At 38.3% G+C, this 15,618-nt stretch overlaps 1 protein-coding gene across 1 annotated transcript; it reads right to left on the bottom strand.

Annotated features, from left to right (window-relative positions):
* Positions 1 to 1,049: 1,049 nt before the first annotated feature.
* Positions 1,050 to 12,474, bottom strand: LOC121640353 (alpha-tectorin-like). The gene is made up of 19 exons (XM_041986066.1): positions 12,252 to 12,474; positions 10,877 to 10,939; positions 10,549 to 10,628; positions 8,836 to 9,060; positions 8,628 to 8,699; positions 8,074 to 8,173; positions 7,795 to 7,921; positions 7,360 to 7,603; positions 5,310 to 5,466; positions 5,107 to 5,191; positions 4,906 to 4,968; positions 3,664 to 3,863; positions 3,449 to 3,580; positions 3,181 to 3,368; positions 2,866 to 3,017; positions 2,521 to 2,766; positions 2,251 to 2,413; positions 2,075 to 2,166; positions 1,050 to 1,269 (listed from the first exon to the last, which is right to left on the bottom strand). Exons 1-19 carry the CDS (start codon positions 12,472 to 12,474, stop codon positions 1,245 to 1,247), a joined length of 2,637 nt encoding a protein of 878 aa, XP_041842000.1. The 3' UTR covers positions 1,050 to 1,244.
* Between the last annotated feature and the right edge of the window lie 3,144 nt (positions 12,475 to 15,618).

The following is a 15,618-nucleotide window of genomic DNA, read 5'->3' as shown; positions in this document are numbered from 1 at the left end:
CACTTTCATCTGAGCTACACTACATTGTATGGTGTATTGTATTGTACCGTATTCTATTATTTAGCACGCTTGTTTCATTTCCATTAAATGGCACATTTCAGTGGGATAAATATATTATATCAAGATCTGAATTGCACTTCAAACATGAATATTAACTGCTGTCAGAGACAACTGTTCAATTAAATACAGCTTTAATAACAGAAATGGCTGTTTTTAACACCTACATTCAACCATCACAAAGAAACAAATCTTGACTAAAGTACTCCCTCTGAGCCTGCACATCTTGGAGGAATGTTTCCATTCCAGCCAGGTACTAGCAAGGTGTGCCTAATAAAGTGGCCGAAGAGTGTAGTGTTTTTATTATATATATATATATATATATATATATATATATATATATATATATATATATATATATATATATATAATTTATTTAATTTATTCATCAGTCTTTCAGATGTTTCAATGAAGAAAGAAATAATACATAAATATGACATAAATTGAAGTAGAAAAGTATGTCAGCACCAGCATGTTCTTATTATCAGAGCAGGAAATTATCACGTAAATCAAAATAATTCAGAACATATAAATTGTACAATGTAAACAAAACAAGGATAAAGAAGAGATTATATTGTTATTCTGGTTATAAGAGCTCTGATCACTATATTTTTCAAGGTATGAATTTGAGATTTACTTATTTAAACCACCACAGTTTTAATCTTTGGCTGATTGCAAAGCAGTTTAAACTATTTTTAATCATATTTCTTCACTCTTTTCGACTAAAAACATATGATTGTTGTAATCATCATTTCTAAAACATGTTTAGCTCCAAAACCAAAGAAATCAAAATCCCTCTGATAAGGAAACATTTTGTGGGAGGATCTGAAGTGCCTCCAAACATGCTGGGATATGTAGTGAAACTCATATCTGATTGTAATAAGTATTTGGGAAATTTTGAATAAACGAAGACAAATTAATTTGGTTATAATAAGAGATATTATGAATTGTCCTCCATTAAAAAAACTAGGATTTCTATGATCTGGATAACTGAGATTTTAAACCAGGAGGTGTGGTGCAGTATGGTGTCTGATTATTATTTCTGTTTTAACAGTTTAGCTCAAACATAGATTATATAAGTTTTGTTCAAATGAAAACCTGCAGGAGCTGAAATCTGTTTACACATCAGAGGTTCGGGTTGAGACCGTCCAAGTCAGGGATCATCAGGGAAGTCAGCAGCCTGCTTATCAGTCCATTTCACCAAGAAACAACCTGAGAAGGCAGATAAAAATGTGACTGATATTTCTACTGCAAACCATTTTGTCCACTCTGTCACATCTTTGGCTTCTTTACAATCAAACATATAACATTTCTTCATCTCATGTTCTACTTGTCTTTATCTGAGGGAGAATGGAAGTCTCAACATTGAGGTTTAAAAGAAACCTTCAGATCGATATCTGATCTCTGACTGTCATCGCATGCTGAAACACAATTTATGAGCTCTTTGAAGGACAGTGATTTCCACATTCTGAACGGATAAGACAACGGGTTTGAGAAGGGAGTAAAGGAAGCCATCTTTGTTAAACTGGGAAAAAAAGGAACTTTAAATAGAGGAGGAAGCCTCGGGTATCACCGGAGTGGATGAAGGGTCTTGTTCTCGAGTGATGGAGGAGTGGAGGGGAAGACCAACAGGTGTATGAGTGCAGCAGCAGCAGTGATGCAGACTCTGCATCGGTCTGTTGCGGTAACGTACGAGCTGAGCCAAAAGGCAAAGCTCTTGATTTACCGGCCGATCTACGTTCCTACCCTCACCAATGACGTCGAGCTGTGGGTAGTGACCGAAAGAACAACATCGGGAGGGTGGATGGAGGAGGGGAGGCAGTGGGTGAGGGGTTATGGTGAAGAAGTATATATGGATGGATAGAATGACAATAAAGACATTCTGATTCTGACATTCTGGTCTCCCTCTGACCTTTGCAGAGTGTATAATTATATTGTGTTTTTTATATATACATATATATATATATATATATACATATTAAGAATTATAGTTATGATATTCTAAGTATCATCTTACCTTATCGTATTACTCCAGGCCAAAGTCACAAACACTTCTGGTTCATGTGTGAGATGGACAGATCTGCCTTTTCTAGCTCCACCAGAACAATCCTAGAAGTTAAAAACAATTGAAGATTAACATTCTTAGAAACTTTTTAAATTGAAGGGTCCTAAGACTATTGATTTGAGGCATACCGGGATGCAGCTGGTCCCCTCATTGACACACAGCTTCAGTTTGCAGTGCAGATAGACGTCAGTAGACCTCCTATTGAACTGCAACATGTTGAAGGAGAAGAAGCTGGAGGTTCCATCTCCGTTTCTCTCTACCGTCACCGTCTGGTCAGCAGTGTTTGCACAGCTGCTCACAAACAAGGACACATTTCAATCACCCTCCAATAACAGAAATCAGGAACCACATTTATGATTGAATCCCAATGAGCAGCTGCTACTTTGAAGTATTCTAACCCATTTTGGATCAGGTCATGTCTCGGAGTACTTTTAAATGACTTCTGGTTAGTTGCCCAGCAGAAGTCAGTCACCACAGAGATCAAGTTTGCATCCAAGCCTTTAGTTTCCAAGCACATCCAGATCTTCTGGTTTAGCATCACGTAAGTGTTAGAATCCACAATTTGTGTTCGGTCGGCATTGGTGTAGGCATTCATGGTTACAGTGTAATTCAACTCTCCATATGTGACGTGCTGGACCACAGAGCTGCAGACAACACACATAAACATTTCAGCTTCTCTGACTCACAAACCAGCTGACAAGTTTCACATCATTGTTAAAGTGGAACTACAAGCCAGAACACACTTGTCTTTGACTCTGAAGGCCATAGTGTTGAGTCCTGGCTGAAAAATGATGCAGGAGAAGTCGATGTCGAATTGATAATGGCGAATGATGACATCAGAAGAGTTGCTGTCGGCCGTGATGGTGTTCTTGTAGGTTACTTGGGTGTTGTTGGCCTGCAGGGTCAAATATTCATATGTTGTAACTGAATAAGCTGTTGCATGTGTTAGATGTTGACTGGAACTCAACAGATGAACATAAAGCCACAAAAGATACTAAAGAGGAGCAGAAGAAGCTAAGCAGAACACTGGAGGGGATTTAGAGTTTGAGAGGACACACCGTGATCACTGCACCACAGGTGTTGCTGCTGTTAAAGCTGAAAGTCACCATGCCACTCTCCTGGTCCATTTCACCCTTGCAAGTCTCATCATTGAGGTGTAGGAGAGAATAGTCAATGTTTTCTTCCTCCAGGAGACAACCCACCAGACTGACTGAGGCAGAATTTACTGTGCAGACCACTGGATCACCTGAAAATTACAATAATGATAAAAAGAAATTGTTAAATGTTTTCCTTCAAACACTCATTCCTAACATGTTGCTGTCGTACCCAGAGTGTTCGACTCTCTGTAACTGGAGGCAAAGACAGCTCTACAGAGACAGCCAGGTAGACCACTGTACTTTATGCCGCAGAACTCATGATTACTGCAGAACTTGTCCCGGCAAAAGTCCTCAGGAGGAGCTGCAGAAGGAGGCACTGATGTATTATTATGGAAACAGCTGAACTGCATAAAAAAAGGAGAATTCAAATTGGTCAGGTCTTACAGCACCCAGCCTCTAACCACCAGTCGTTCAAGGTGGCGTTTTTCAGGCTGCAGACCCTGGCATAGCTCCACAGGAACTGACACTTGAGACCGTCTACTGCAGGATATTTGCACAAAGTCTCACTGCAGGCAGTTATGTAGGGAGCTGGATCCACCTCTGTGTTACAGGTGGAGAATGGCGTGTCCTTCAGGATGTTACAGCTGTTCCACACATGGACAGAGAGAACATGAGATCCACAAACATGTGCAACGAAATTAAGGTGCTCAGACCAGTACAGTGTCCCAGATATAAAACAAGGACAAAGAGAATGAATACACAATTAAAAATAAAATCTAATAATAATAATAATAATAATAATAATGTCCAGAATCAACACTGTATCACACTATTGAGTAATATAAATAGCTACTGAGACTGTCAGTGGTTTTCCCAGGTACTTGTGGGGAGTCCTTGAGCGGCAGTTAGAGGTGTGTATGTATGTATGTGTGTGGTGGAATATGAGTGTTTGTTTGCAGTTCTTACTGCCCAGAGGAAAAAGCTGTTTGTGTGTCTGATGGTGAGCGATTTGACTGATCCCTATGCATTTTTGGCAAAAAAAACAGCATTTATACAACAGTGGAGTGAAATCTACCTCCTTGCTGATGGAAAAGGTGAATCGAACTGGAAATGCTATAGTAAGCATGCCAGGCCTGTGGCCATGACACGTCTCGTGTGTGTACTACGACCTCATCAAGCTGGAAGACATAACAGCTGCTAGTATTGAGGTATTCTGATTATCTGGATCATGTAGCCTATCCTTGACTGCATAAATGTTGCAAAAGAAGCAGGTTTTAGCCTGTCATGCAGTTTGAGGGAGGCGAGATAAGAGCAAGATGTTGTAACAGACATCATCATCGCCAAATGATTCCAGTTCTCATTTGAACAGAAAAGTTTTACCTTGCATTAAAAAGAAAAAAAAACCTCTGGAGCCTGTTCTGAAACCTTTGTGGTTTTGTCTATCAAAACCTCTGTTGACGTGCAAACTAAACGTTTGCGTTTTATTGCTCTATTTATTAATTTTTATATGTGTCTTTTTGCATTATTACTATTTCTTTGGTCTTTCTTTGCAAGGGAGTGAGTGTGATGTATGTAAGTGAGCTGCAGGCTATCTTATTAATAAAGCACTTATCTCTCTAAAGTACATATCTATCTATCTACCTATCTACCAGGAGATGTTTCTTTATGTTTGGTGAATCTGCTCACCTTTCAGTCATAATGGTGCAGTTGATCGTACTATCAGCAGGTTCAGTATACAGGATCTCACAGCTGTAAGAAATGACATAACACATAGTCAGGATTGGTGCTATGCTCAGCACTTTTCACATAGTGTGAATAAATAATTGATTTATTGAGCAGCAGCTGAGGAGGAGTCAGTAGGACACCAAGCTTGTGAGGAGGTGTTACCCAGAGGAGCTGTCATTAAAAAGCTTTGCACTTGAAAAAGTGTTGGAGTTTCCACACAGGCCATCCAAAGCTGATCCAACTGGTACTGAAAAAGAATGTAGATCCACAGCAGGTTAAAACAACAGCTCACTAAGCAGCAGGAATTTATAGTATATAGTACAGTCTATTCTTCTAACAACTCGAATGACACTATTTTTTTGTACCTTCAATGTTGATCTGTGCTGTGTTGCCATCAAAGTAAACAAAAACAAAGTATTTGAACAACATCACATTGGCATGGACTCCAGTTTGGTCTTTGGAGAGCTCAACTCCATGAACCTCTTGGACTGTGCTGTTGAGGGTCTGCAGGGAGTCGTTCACCTGCAAAGTAGAAAAATAAGCTGGAGGACATGCAGTCGACTCATGATTTAAATCTAATGAAAACCTTGCAAGACTGCTTAATGACAGTGTGGGTATCCTTGTCTTTATGTCTGTGGTGGAGGGTAACTCAGTTAGTGCTCTGTATTTACCGAGGGGTCTGGCTCGGGATGGAAGGGTTTGGTACAGTTTGGTTTCAGTTGCATTTCTAGTGCCAACCATACCCTTACTTGGTCGGCAGTGTATCAGCTGGATAGCTATAGATGCGTCAGCTACGTAATAGTCTGATGTCATACTGGTGGAACACCTGCCTTGAACTATAACAAAGAAGAATGCAATATGCAAAAATGGTGGACATCCAGCAGTTTGTGTGTTCTTTCTTCTTGGCATGTGGCTTTAAACAGCCAAAAATTCACTGTATATTTAAACATGATGCTGTTGCTGCTTTGTTCTTACTACCAAGTCATATGGGCGTCTTTGACAATGTAACTTATCTGTAATAACAGCCTCCAGTTATAGAGAAGTTACACTCTGGGTATGACAGCAACATGTTAGGACTGAGTGTTTGAAAGATAACATATATATATATATATATATATATATATATATATATATATATATATATATATATATATATATATATATATATATATATATATATATTGAAGACTTGAAATATAAGTCACATATTTACCTGCCTACTCAGGATGTTTCTTTGGTGAAATAGACTGACGAACTGACTTCCCTGATGATCCCTGACTTGTACGGTCCTAATCCAGACCTTGGATGTGTAAACAGATTTCAGTTCCAGTGGTTTTAATTTTCATGTTTGTGTAACACATATTTTAGTATTGGGAGGTCAAAACTAATTTATTTTGGGTATGTCATTTTGAACAAGAGGCAGAATAGAACCAGCCTTGTGAAGAAGAAGGAAATGGTTCAGGGATCAGTGTCAGGTAATGTTATCTGTCTGGGGACTTGTTTCTTTTCCCTTTACCGATGCATGAGCCTTGTTCAAGTGGGAGGGAGAAGTTGATTTCTTGAATGAAGGGAAATTAGTTCCCCGGCACAAAAGGCATGACTTTAAAAAGTAGCATGATCTGTCAGATTTTCACTCCAGCTAAACCAGGCTTTCTGTGGAAACCCTATCCCTATCATATCTAGGAATGAAGACGATTTTTACTAAGGAATGACAACTCAAGGTTGGGACGAGATCAAGAAAAGAAAGAAAGAAAGCTCTGCGTAAGGCTGGAACAGATTATTATTCATCACTGATAGAGGAGAACAAAAACAACTCCAGGTTTCTCTTCAGCTCTGTAGCCAGGCCGACTAAGAGCAACAGTGCTGCTGGACTGAATCAAAGAGAAGATTCAGTGCAGTTTGTTGGTTTTCCTTAGCTAGGCGATTATTTTTTCTATGAATAGACGTACTTGCTGTGGAATCAGAATCAGATTTAGAATCACCTTTATTATTATTGTTGCTCTTTAAAACAGTTCCTTTTAAAATGTAATGCATGCCCTGTGTTTTAATGTGCTTTAATGTCACTTGAGGGAATATCAAAAATATGTGGAAATATTTGGGTTGTGTGTTGCTCTAGATGGTGTCAGTGCAGTTGGAAGCTATTAAGCATGAGGGATGTTTTTCTCATTTGTCTCTATGCAAACCCGGCATATAAAATAGGGATGGATCTGGGGATCAGATATCAATATGAAGGTATAAACTGTACTTAAATGGTACAGATCCACAAAGTAAGACATTTCAATCACCTAACCATATCCCAGATGGACTGTTTTCAAAGCAACAGGCACCAGGTTTATGAATCTGGCACTAAAAAAATGAGATGACACAACAAGGAAGGTAGGATGGATTTCTTAATCATTAACTGTGGCAACATACCAGGACTTTCCCGCCTTGTCCCAGTAAAACGTCAGTGCTTGAGTTGATGAATCGCAGCGTCAAACTTTCCAAAAAGCTGACATCCGAACGTCGCCGTTCCCTGAACACAGCCAGTATTTCAAAGCCTGGAACCCATGAATCCAACACCAGAGAGTACGCACACCGATCCCCAACAGAGTTAAATGTGCCGTGGATGTCAATGATAGTGGGGCCGGTCACAGTGCAGGTGTTCATCATCAAGCAGCTGATGGAGGAAAAGAACACAAACCATGAAAATCAAATCAGTGACAACTGTTAATCTAATGGTGACACTGAGGAAAACATCATTGATCACTAAGTTAGTAGGTTTGGAGTTATTAGTAGCTACATAGTATACCACCAAATGTCAGTTTTATCATATTTATTGGTTTCTAAATATAGAATTATCATATTTACATGCTGTTTCCATCACAACGTTCCTGGTTACCACAGCCTGTGGTCATGACAGATCTGGTGATGCTGCATGAGGCATTGGTGCAGGTTGTTGGAAAATATGTTAAGCTATTGGGTTTAATGCCGCCCTCTGAGAAGTAAACAAAGTTTTCCATTAATTAAAAGGGGGGGGGGGGGGACTTTTATTCCTTTCTGCTTCACCAGGTGAAAACAAAAGCTAAACCACAATGTTTAAACTTTACAGTTTTACAGACGTTTAATTAAAGCCAGTGATTTACCAACCTGAGATTCTGCAACCGCTGATGTCTGTGTATGCGTTGGGTAGCAGTGAATCAGCAACAAGAGTTTCAACTACTCCAGCATTGACTATAACTTCACAAGTCTAGACAGCAATAAGCAAAATTAAGTTGCAGAGCTGAATAAAATCATTTCAAGCATATCAAGCATATTTTTCTTCATAAAAAATAGCTTTTCATTCATCAATTCAATGATCAACCAGCCAGCTGTATCCATTCATGTCAATCAGACATCAAAACATTAAATGATTTGTAAGAGGTGCTTAAGAGAGTACCAATCAAAATGTCTTATTTTAATATGGTGTGTTGTAACTACAATGAAGTCAGGATGTACTTATTGATGGCTTGATTATTGTCAAAATATATACAACACTATATCCTGCTTTAATGTAATACTAATTTAATCTTTCAGTTTTCTTTCACATGGTGTGAAGCATTTTAAAGCTCAATATAAAGAAAGTCGCAAAGTCTATTTTTATTAAAAGAACATAGTTTTTCATTTAAATATCTAAACTCAGAAATACCATCGGAAATACTCACCACTGAATTTAGAGTTGTTGAATATAATTCCAGAGCTGATTCTGAACCAAAACTGGATAAAATTATAGCAACCTGTAACAAAGGAAAATATATCATTCCTGTAAAGAAGTCTAGGCTTTAGGAAAAATGGCAAATCAAAGTTCTTTTGTTAAAACTGTTTAATTTACTTTAAAAAAAATCCCACTAAGAACATTTAACCAGCACTCACATTGTTCCCATCGACCACCATGTCAAACTTAACAGAGCATGTAATGTTGTTTGAAATCGTGGCCACATTTTCCTGGATGGTTGATTCATATGTTGGTTGTGGTGGTAGCTGGGAATAAAAAGCTAGGCTAATCCTGGGTCTTGGTCCAATAATACAGTCTTGACTTGTCTGAGGGTTGTAAAAGTCATCGAAACAGATCACAAAGGCCTCTTGTGTGAAGTTTGTCTGTTAAAAATCAAAAGAATTAAAATCAACAACTTTTCATAGAAATTTTCCACAGTTAAATGATGTTAGTAACAGAAGTTGAGGGTGTGTGAAAGCCTGTTCAATGCAAGACTTTTTTTTCTTCTGTTAAATATGTACATTTTTTAAAATAATTTCATGATTCATCATCTGCAGGACTGTTGTTTCAACAAGTGCAAACATACTGTGGCAATTGGAATTTTTATTTCCCCGGATCAATGTTTAACATTCCAGGCAGGACAGCGATGGCTTTATTTTGTTGATGCTCAAACAGATGGCCATCCTCCTTAAGTTTCACTCTGCTAGAGGATTTTATTCTTGTTAGAAGTTTCTCACTACAGAGACCCTTAGAGGACACTGAGGGATTTTTCTCTGTTACCTAACAATACTTCCCTTGCACAAAAAGGGATCATCTGACAAACACTGATTACAAGGCTACGATAGCGCTTTTTGCTCAGTTTCTTTAGGTGCTTATGGTCTGACTCCATTCCTCTCAGCATCAAGTCAACATAACAGCACATAAACCTGACATTATGTCCATGTTAACAGAGGAAGTATGCTGTTGTAAGGAAGTGCTTTAAGGCAGTGGTTTTCAAACTTTTTGTGACATGACCCCAAACATAAGATGCATTGTTGTTTGTGACCCCCAACCTCCCCCACACAACCACTCAGTGATTAATTATGTGATACATTACATGGGTTATCCTGCAGCATCTTCTAAACGTAAGGCTGGGAAACTGTCACAATAAATAAATAAATAAGGAGGATAAAGTAGTTTTTGGAGATCCACCGCTGTGACGAAGCACCTACATGCCCAAAGTCAGTGTCTTTCACAGAGATAATGTCAAATTTAGATTTTTAATATGGCATGAGTAGTAAATCTGTTGTTTATGTGTAATGTGTTAAAACAATGAAGATGCTAATTTCAAATATTTATCAGGTAAGAAACAATTATTTGTTCATTCGTGCGTTAGTTGGTTAGTTCGTTCGTTCGTTCATTCACACCACGAGCTAGTCCACACATGGTCCACAGAGGCCGCCGCCACAGCAACCACCCAGATCAGGGCAGGCCGGGGCCTACACCACAGCCATAAGGCTGCAGTGGAGAACCACAGCCAGGCGATCACCGTGGCAACAACCCCCAGACCAAGCAGGCAAAATCCCCACCGTGAAGGATTATTCTATTACTACTGTTACTATTTAACAAAAAAGAGCAGTCCAGTTAGCGAGTGAGAAGTCTGGATTGTTTGTTCATCATTTTTGGATAAATAATGACAGATCTGTTGAGACCTTAAACATCTCACAGTGAACTGCAGAAACTGATGGTATCAGTATATCTTGTGAACAGAGAAAAAAGAGGAGGTCACATTCGACTTTACTATATCTACATAGTAAATATCATCTAGAGATTCAACATTTTGGACAGTAGGTGAACACAACACATTATCTGATACAGGTTTTGATACTTACGTAGAGTTTGGAGTAGGTTTGTTGATAGTATGTGATGTTACATGAGTCGAGGTTGAACTCTGTGTTGACAGTAAATGAATCTGGAGAAAAATTACAAAGACGTCTTCAGTTTGCAATCCTATTTCATTAAGCTGGAAGCTGGAACATTACAATTTTGACTAATTTCCATCATCCTTTATCACTTAGTCATTTGACTTATTTTACTTTTGAACTGTTATGAAGTACATTTACAAAGTGCTTAGCTGAAGTGTAAATTTAATTTCTTTTACTCAAGTTTTTCCTTCTACACCATTTATTTTCCCCACTGGCTGATGTGCATCTGGCTTACCTGTCAATGCGATGAGAGCACTCAGGTAGAGCAGTGGGTGGAGCATGTTGGGGGACCAATCACCTGAATGAGAGCTGAAAGACATGCACCCCATTGGACAAAAAATCTAAGCAACATATTTAATATTGTTTTCTTTCAGATGGAAGATGAACCTCAGACCTACATTTAAATAATAACAGGTTAAGACAAAATTTTCTGGCTACAAAAGCCGCAGAATTTGTACATCTGATCTTATTATGTGACATTTCTGTGAGGTCTCACACAGTTAAAGAAATCCCTATGAAAGGAATCAATTCCTGTCACACTAACACGGCCTCTAAAGTTATTATTTTTGCTTGCATCCAGAGGCTCCGCTTGCCAACAGAAGAGCCAGGCAAATGCTTAGGGCCCCAAGTCAGGAAGAAGCTCCCGGAGGCTTTGAAACGCCACAGAGCAGTGGCAGCATGGAGAGTTTACAGTGGCAGTGTTCGGCAGGCAGAGGCAGAACTCCATAAAAGGGCCCCATGTCTTTCTCTACCTCACCCAGATCAGGATTCAAGGAGGATAATTTACTAATTTTTCATTTGAAATAAATGTGTGGCACTGTTTGACACTGTTTATCAGTGTCTCACTACTTGGCACTTCTGTCCCTCTAACCTTCACTCTGACTGGTTAAATTAACCTGAACATCTATGTAATATCCAAGAATGTGGAACTAATTCATGCTGTACTAAGCCAAGCTAAAAAAGTTTAATATAAAGAATACTTACCTTTTGGTTTTTATTACTATTATTTTAACTTTTGAATGTATTTGAATGTACCTGATCCACAAAACACCAAACAACCATTCATTTAGCTGTAAAATATGATTCCTCACTTTAAAATTTGATGGATTTCTTTTTAAATTAAAGGAAAATTTCATTTTCATTGATATTTAGCAAGAATCTCCATTTAAAACCCTGCTACTTCTCAGTTTAAAAACATATTCAGTTACCGTCAACATGCCAGAAATAACCTTTGATATGGAGAAATCATGTACACTGTGAATCGCAAACATAGGGTTTCTGTTGTTCCTGCGTAAAGCCAATGCTTAGTTTTGAGAAAGAATGTCATCTCTTGTTTGTGTAGAAAGCACCTAATAGTTATGTCATAAGTACTGCTAGTGCTAATAGGAAATACACAATATCAAGCTAAAATTTTACAATTTTCAAACCAGTGCAGCCTTAGATTAATTTAATTGCAAAACAAGATGACTGAGAATTTTGTTCTTAATGACTTACTTAGACACTAATTTACACCAAGTATGAAGTGGAAAGACTTACACAAGCTACAAAAAAGTCTTTAAACTTAAATTTCACAGTTGAAGGTTCAATAAAAACCAAAGAGCTTCTCTTACCCTCTGCAGCTTTGGTGGAGGATGAAGATGATAAAAGTTTCTGCTCAGAAGGCTCTCGCAAGATTTCACAGTTAATGGACAGATGTGTCTGGCGGTGTCTGTGGAGGACACTGCTCTGACTCTTCCTCACTGTCCAGCTCTTTTTATGTCCCTCTTTATCTGTCCACTTACAGAAGGAGGGAAGAAAGGTTGAGTCAGCCACGGAGCTACCTGAAACATCCATACTGTATGTGCTTTCAGTATCTTGCTGATAAAATATTATCCCTTTAGTGGGCAAAAGACCATATTTGTGCACTTCATTGGACACATAAAATGCTTCTGCATGCTTGTTCAAGAAACCATAGAACCACTCTTAGTTCTCCACAGCAATCATCAGACACCCAATTCGAATGCAGTCGTGCAGCTGAATGGAGATTATCAGAGACCATTTATATTATAAACATCCAGAACAGATTTTTGTCTTTTGTTCTGGATTCTCTATTTGTCATTAACATCTTGATCAGTCAAATTTTTCATAATTACAGTGGAAAAATATTTTTAAGGCAACTATCCAGATGATGTTTGCATAGTTAAATGTGATTTTAGAGACTGCGATTGACCTTTGCAATAGTTTACATCTATGACAAAATCAAAGCTTTTTATTCTTGTGGCTTATATGGCTTATACTGAATGCTTTTTTTTTCTCCAGCAATTACTTGTTTTTATGCTTACATTCCAGTAAGTAGACATTTTTAACCTAAACATATAAAGTAGATGCAACACAATGCAGCCCAACTGAGAGGGCAGAGGGTTATTTTGAAGACATGGACCCAGAACATATGCAACATTGTCATCTTTGAATAAATACAGTGCTTCTTCCACTTAAAATATATGTACCTTAGGTCATTTAACCTTGGTGTACATCACATTTGTCCAATATTTTCACACAGCTGTATAATGCAAATGTTATGACCAAATCTTCCTCTTTTGTGTCATGGTACGGCATCTTCAAATCAGAAGCCAGGGCAGATGACGTCCTTACAAGGGGAGGATGGCAGTCAGTGCAAGACACTTCCACTGGGGGCAAGACACTTCACCCTTCTTCCCTCTACTGTTCGCATTGCTGGTGTGTGAATGAGTATGAATGTTCGATGGTGGTCGGAGAGGCAGTAGGCGCTGACTAGCTGCCATGTTTCTATCAGTCTACAGGGCAGATGTGGCGACAAATGAAGCTTACCATCACCAAGCATGAATGACGAATGAATAAATAACTGATACAATTTAAAGTGCTTTGGGTGCCTGGAAAAGCGCTAAATAAATGTAATTTATTATTATTGTTATTATTAAATCCCCTTTCTTCTTCAGCAACTCCTCTTGACCGTAAATGTGCTGCATTGCTGCCATGTGATTGGTTGATTAGATATTTGTGTTACCAAGCAGCTACAAAGCTGTATGTAATAATCTGTATCCATCAGTATAATAACCATTGGTAATATAAATGTTGATAAACTGGATTAAAAACTTTTAATAAAGATATGTATTAAGAAAGTATTTATCATATTTTTTTATGTACTGTAGGTGCACAGATGATCATCTGAAACATCTGCAGCCACTAATGTTGTTGTTATGATGACTGCAGATGACAGTATGTACCCAAACTCTAGTAATACACAGCAAAATACACATGATCCTGGCAACCAGGATGTCTCATTGAGGTTAAAAATGCCTTTCAAAGGGACATCAGGCCTAGACTGACAAAGCAGAGATAAAGAAATTTAGTATGAGACAGAAAGTACAGTACTGCAAAACAAAACAAAGACTAATAAAGTTTGCAAAGAATTGCTCTAGGTAAATATATATCAGTGTATTCTACTTAGGCCAACCTACCTGAATATATAACTTCATATGGTGAGATAAGTTTTTGCAGTTACTAATAAATACATAATCTACACTCATTTAAGTTCAGGTCTGTATAAGTTGGCAGGAATTAAAATTATAATAGCTGTTATCCTGTCAAATATTCAAACTTAGCACATGTCTCAAGCGTCTCAGTGCATCTTTGCAAATGGTTATGTACAAGTAGCCTACAGTTAGCACAATGAGCCCACATTTAGCACATTTTCCAAATAAATAGATCTTGCTGATCTAAACTGATTAGTTGATTCTTATGCTAATGGTTGTTCTCTCCAAAACAGGTCGGCATGATTTTATTGTGTAAGTCATCAGATGCACAATAGTCTGTTCAATTGTCAAAAGTAGTCAGCTGTAGCCTTGTCTGGGAGCAGAGCTCGGTCAAAGCAGTGTCATATTTCCTGAGTACAATATTACATTCCTATTACAATCCGTAAAGGTGCTCAAATATAGACTTAATGTTTATACAACATAATCTGTAACATCTGGGAAAAAAGGTCATAATTCTGAAGGCATGGTCACTTTATTTTTTCCATGGCAGTGTACCACAATTATTTACATGTAGCAGAAATCCTGGGTATGTTGGAAATGGGAAACATCTAAACCCTGCAAGACAATGGCCCTATGGGCCTGGATTTGGACACAACTCAGTTAAAATGACAGTCATAACAATTCAGAATTTTTCCTTGCAGGTGAACACCTCCTATGAAGAGCCAGAGAGCAATTATTCAGGATCTGAAGTGTTGCTAAGCCCAGTTTGAGACCCTGACTTTCAGCCCCATGAGAGTTCATTATCATCCACTGATAAAAAAGTTAATGCAAGAAGCATTTATATGAAGACAGTCTCCAAGGTCTGTTCAAGTGTTCGAGTGCAAAGCAGGCACAAAATACAAAGGACCTCAAAACACACAAGACAAACACATTGAAGTAACAAAAGTCAAGTTTAACAATAAAAACATGCATTCATTAGATAGTTTACCTTAACTTCCTATAACTTATCAGTAGAAATGAGGTTTGCTAGCGACACAGCTGTAAAATCTACTAGTGGTATGACAGCCATGCACACATCTATGAAGATAGATGAGGTTCAGATATCTAGTGAGAGTGAAACAGCGAAGGGAAGCAAGGGTCGTCTTATCTAAATCATTGCTTCTGTGCGGATGTTGGAAACAGAGGACTGATAACTTAGAGGCCATGAATGTGGTGGGAGAAATCATGAACAGGCTCTAAAATACAAATCAGTGCAGTACCTTTCTTTTACAAAGTAGTTGACAGCTATTGACAGGCTTCAGCTATGCAGGGGCAGGTCTAGAAAAGTTCTGATGGGGGAACAGGTAAGGGCACAAACCAGGAAAAGGGGGACACAAATGGGATCTTTTCTTTTTAAGGTCTAGATCAGGGCTACTTAATTAACTTCCATTAGGCCTGCAGTCCTGCAGGTTTTCAATATGTCCCAACTCCAGCACACCTGACTCAA

This window comes from Melanotaenia boesemani, chromosome 5 (assembly GCF_017639745.1).
Source record: "Melanotaenia boesemani isolate fMelBoe1 chromosome 5, fMelBoe1.pri, whole genome shotgun sequence".
Taxonomy (NCBI): Eukaryota; Metazoa; Chordata; class Actinopteri; order Atheriniformes; family Melanotaeniidae; genus Melanotaenia; species Melanotaenia boesemani.
Note: the sequence above shows the minus strand (reverse complement) of the source record. Positions and strands in the feature narration are given on the sequence as shown.

Bases quoted from the DNA above. Each gene is read 5' to 3' on its own strand.
- LOC121640353 (XM_041986066.1), bottom strand. From the start codon at position 12,474: ATGGATGTTTCAGGTAGCTCCGTGGCTGACTCAACCTTTCTTCCCTCC. The intron at 5,192-5,309 runs GTACAAAAAAAT...ATTCTTTTTCAG, and splicing joins AGCACAGATCAACATTGAAG to TACCAGTTGGATCAGCTTTG. The intron at 4,969-5,106 runs GTAACACCTCCT...CATTTCTTACAG, and splicing joins TTTAATGACAGCTCCTCTGG to CTGTGAGATCCTGTATACTG.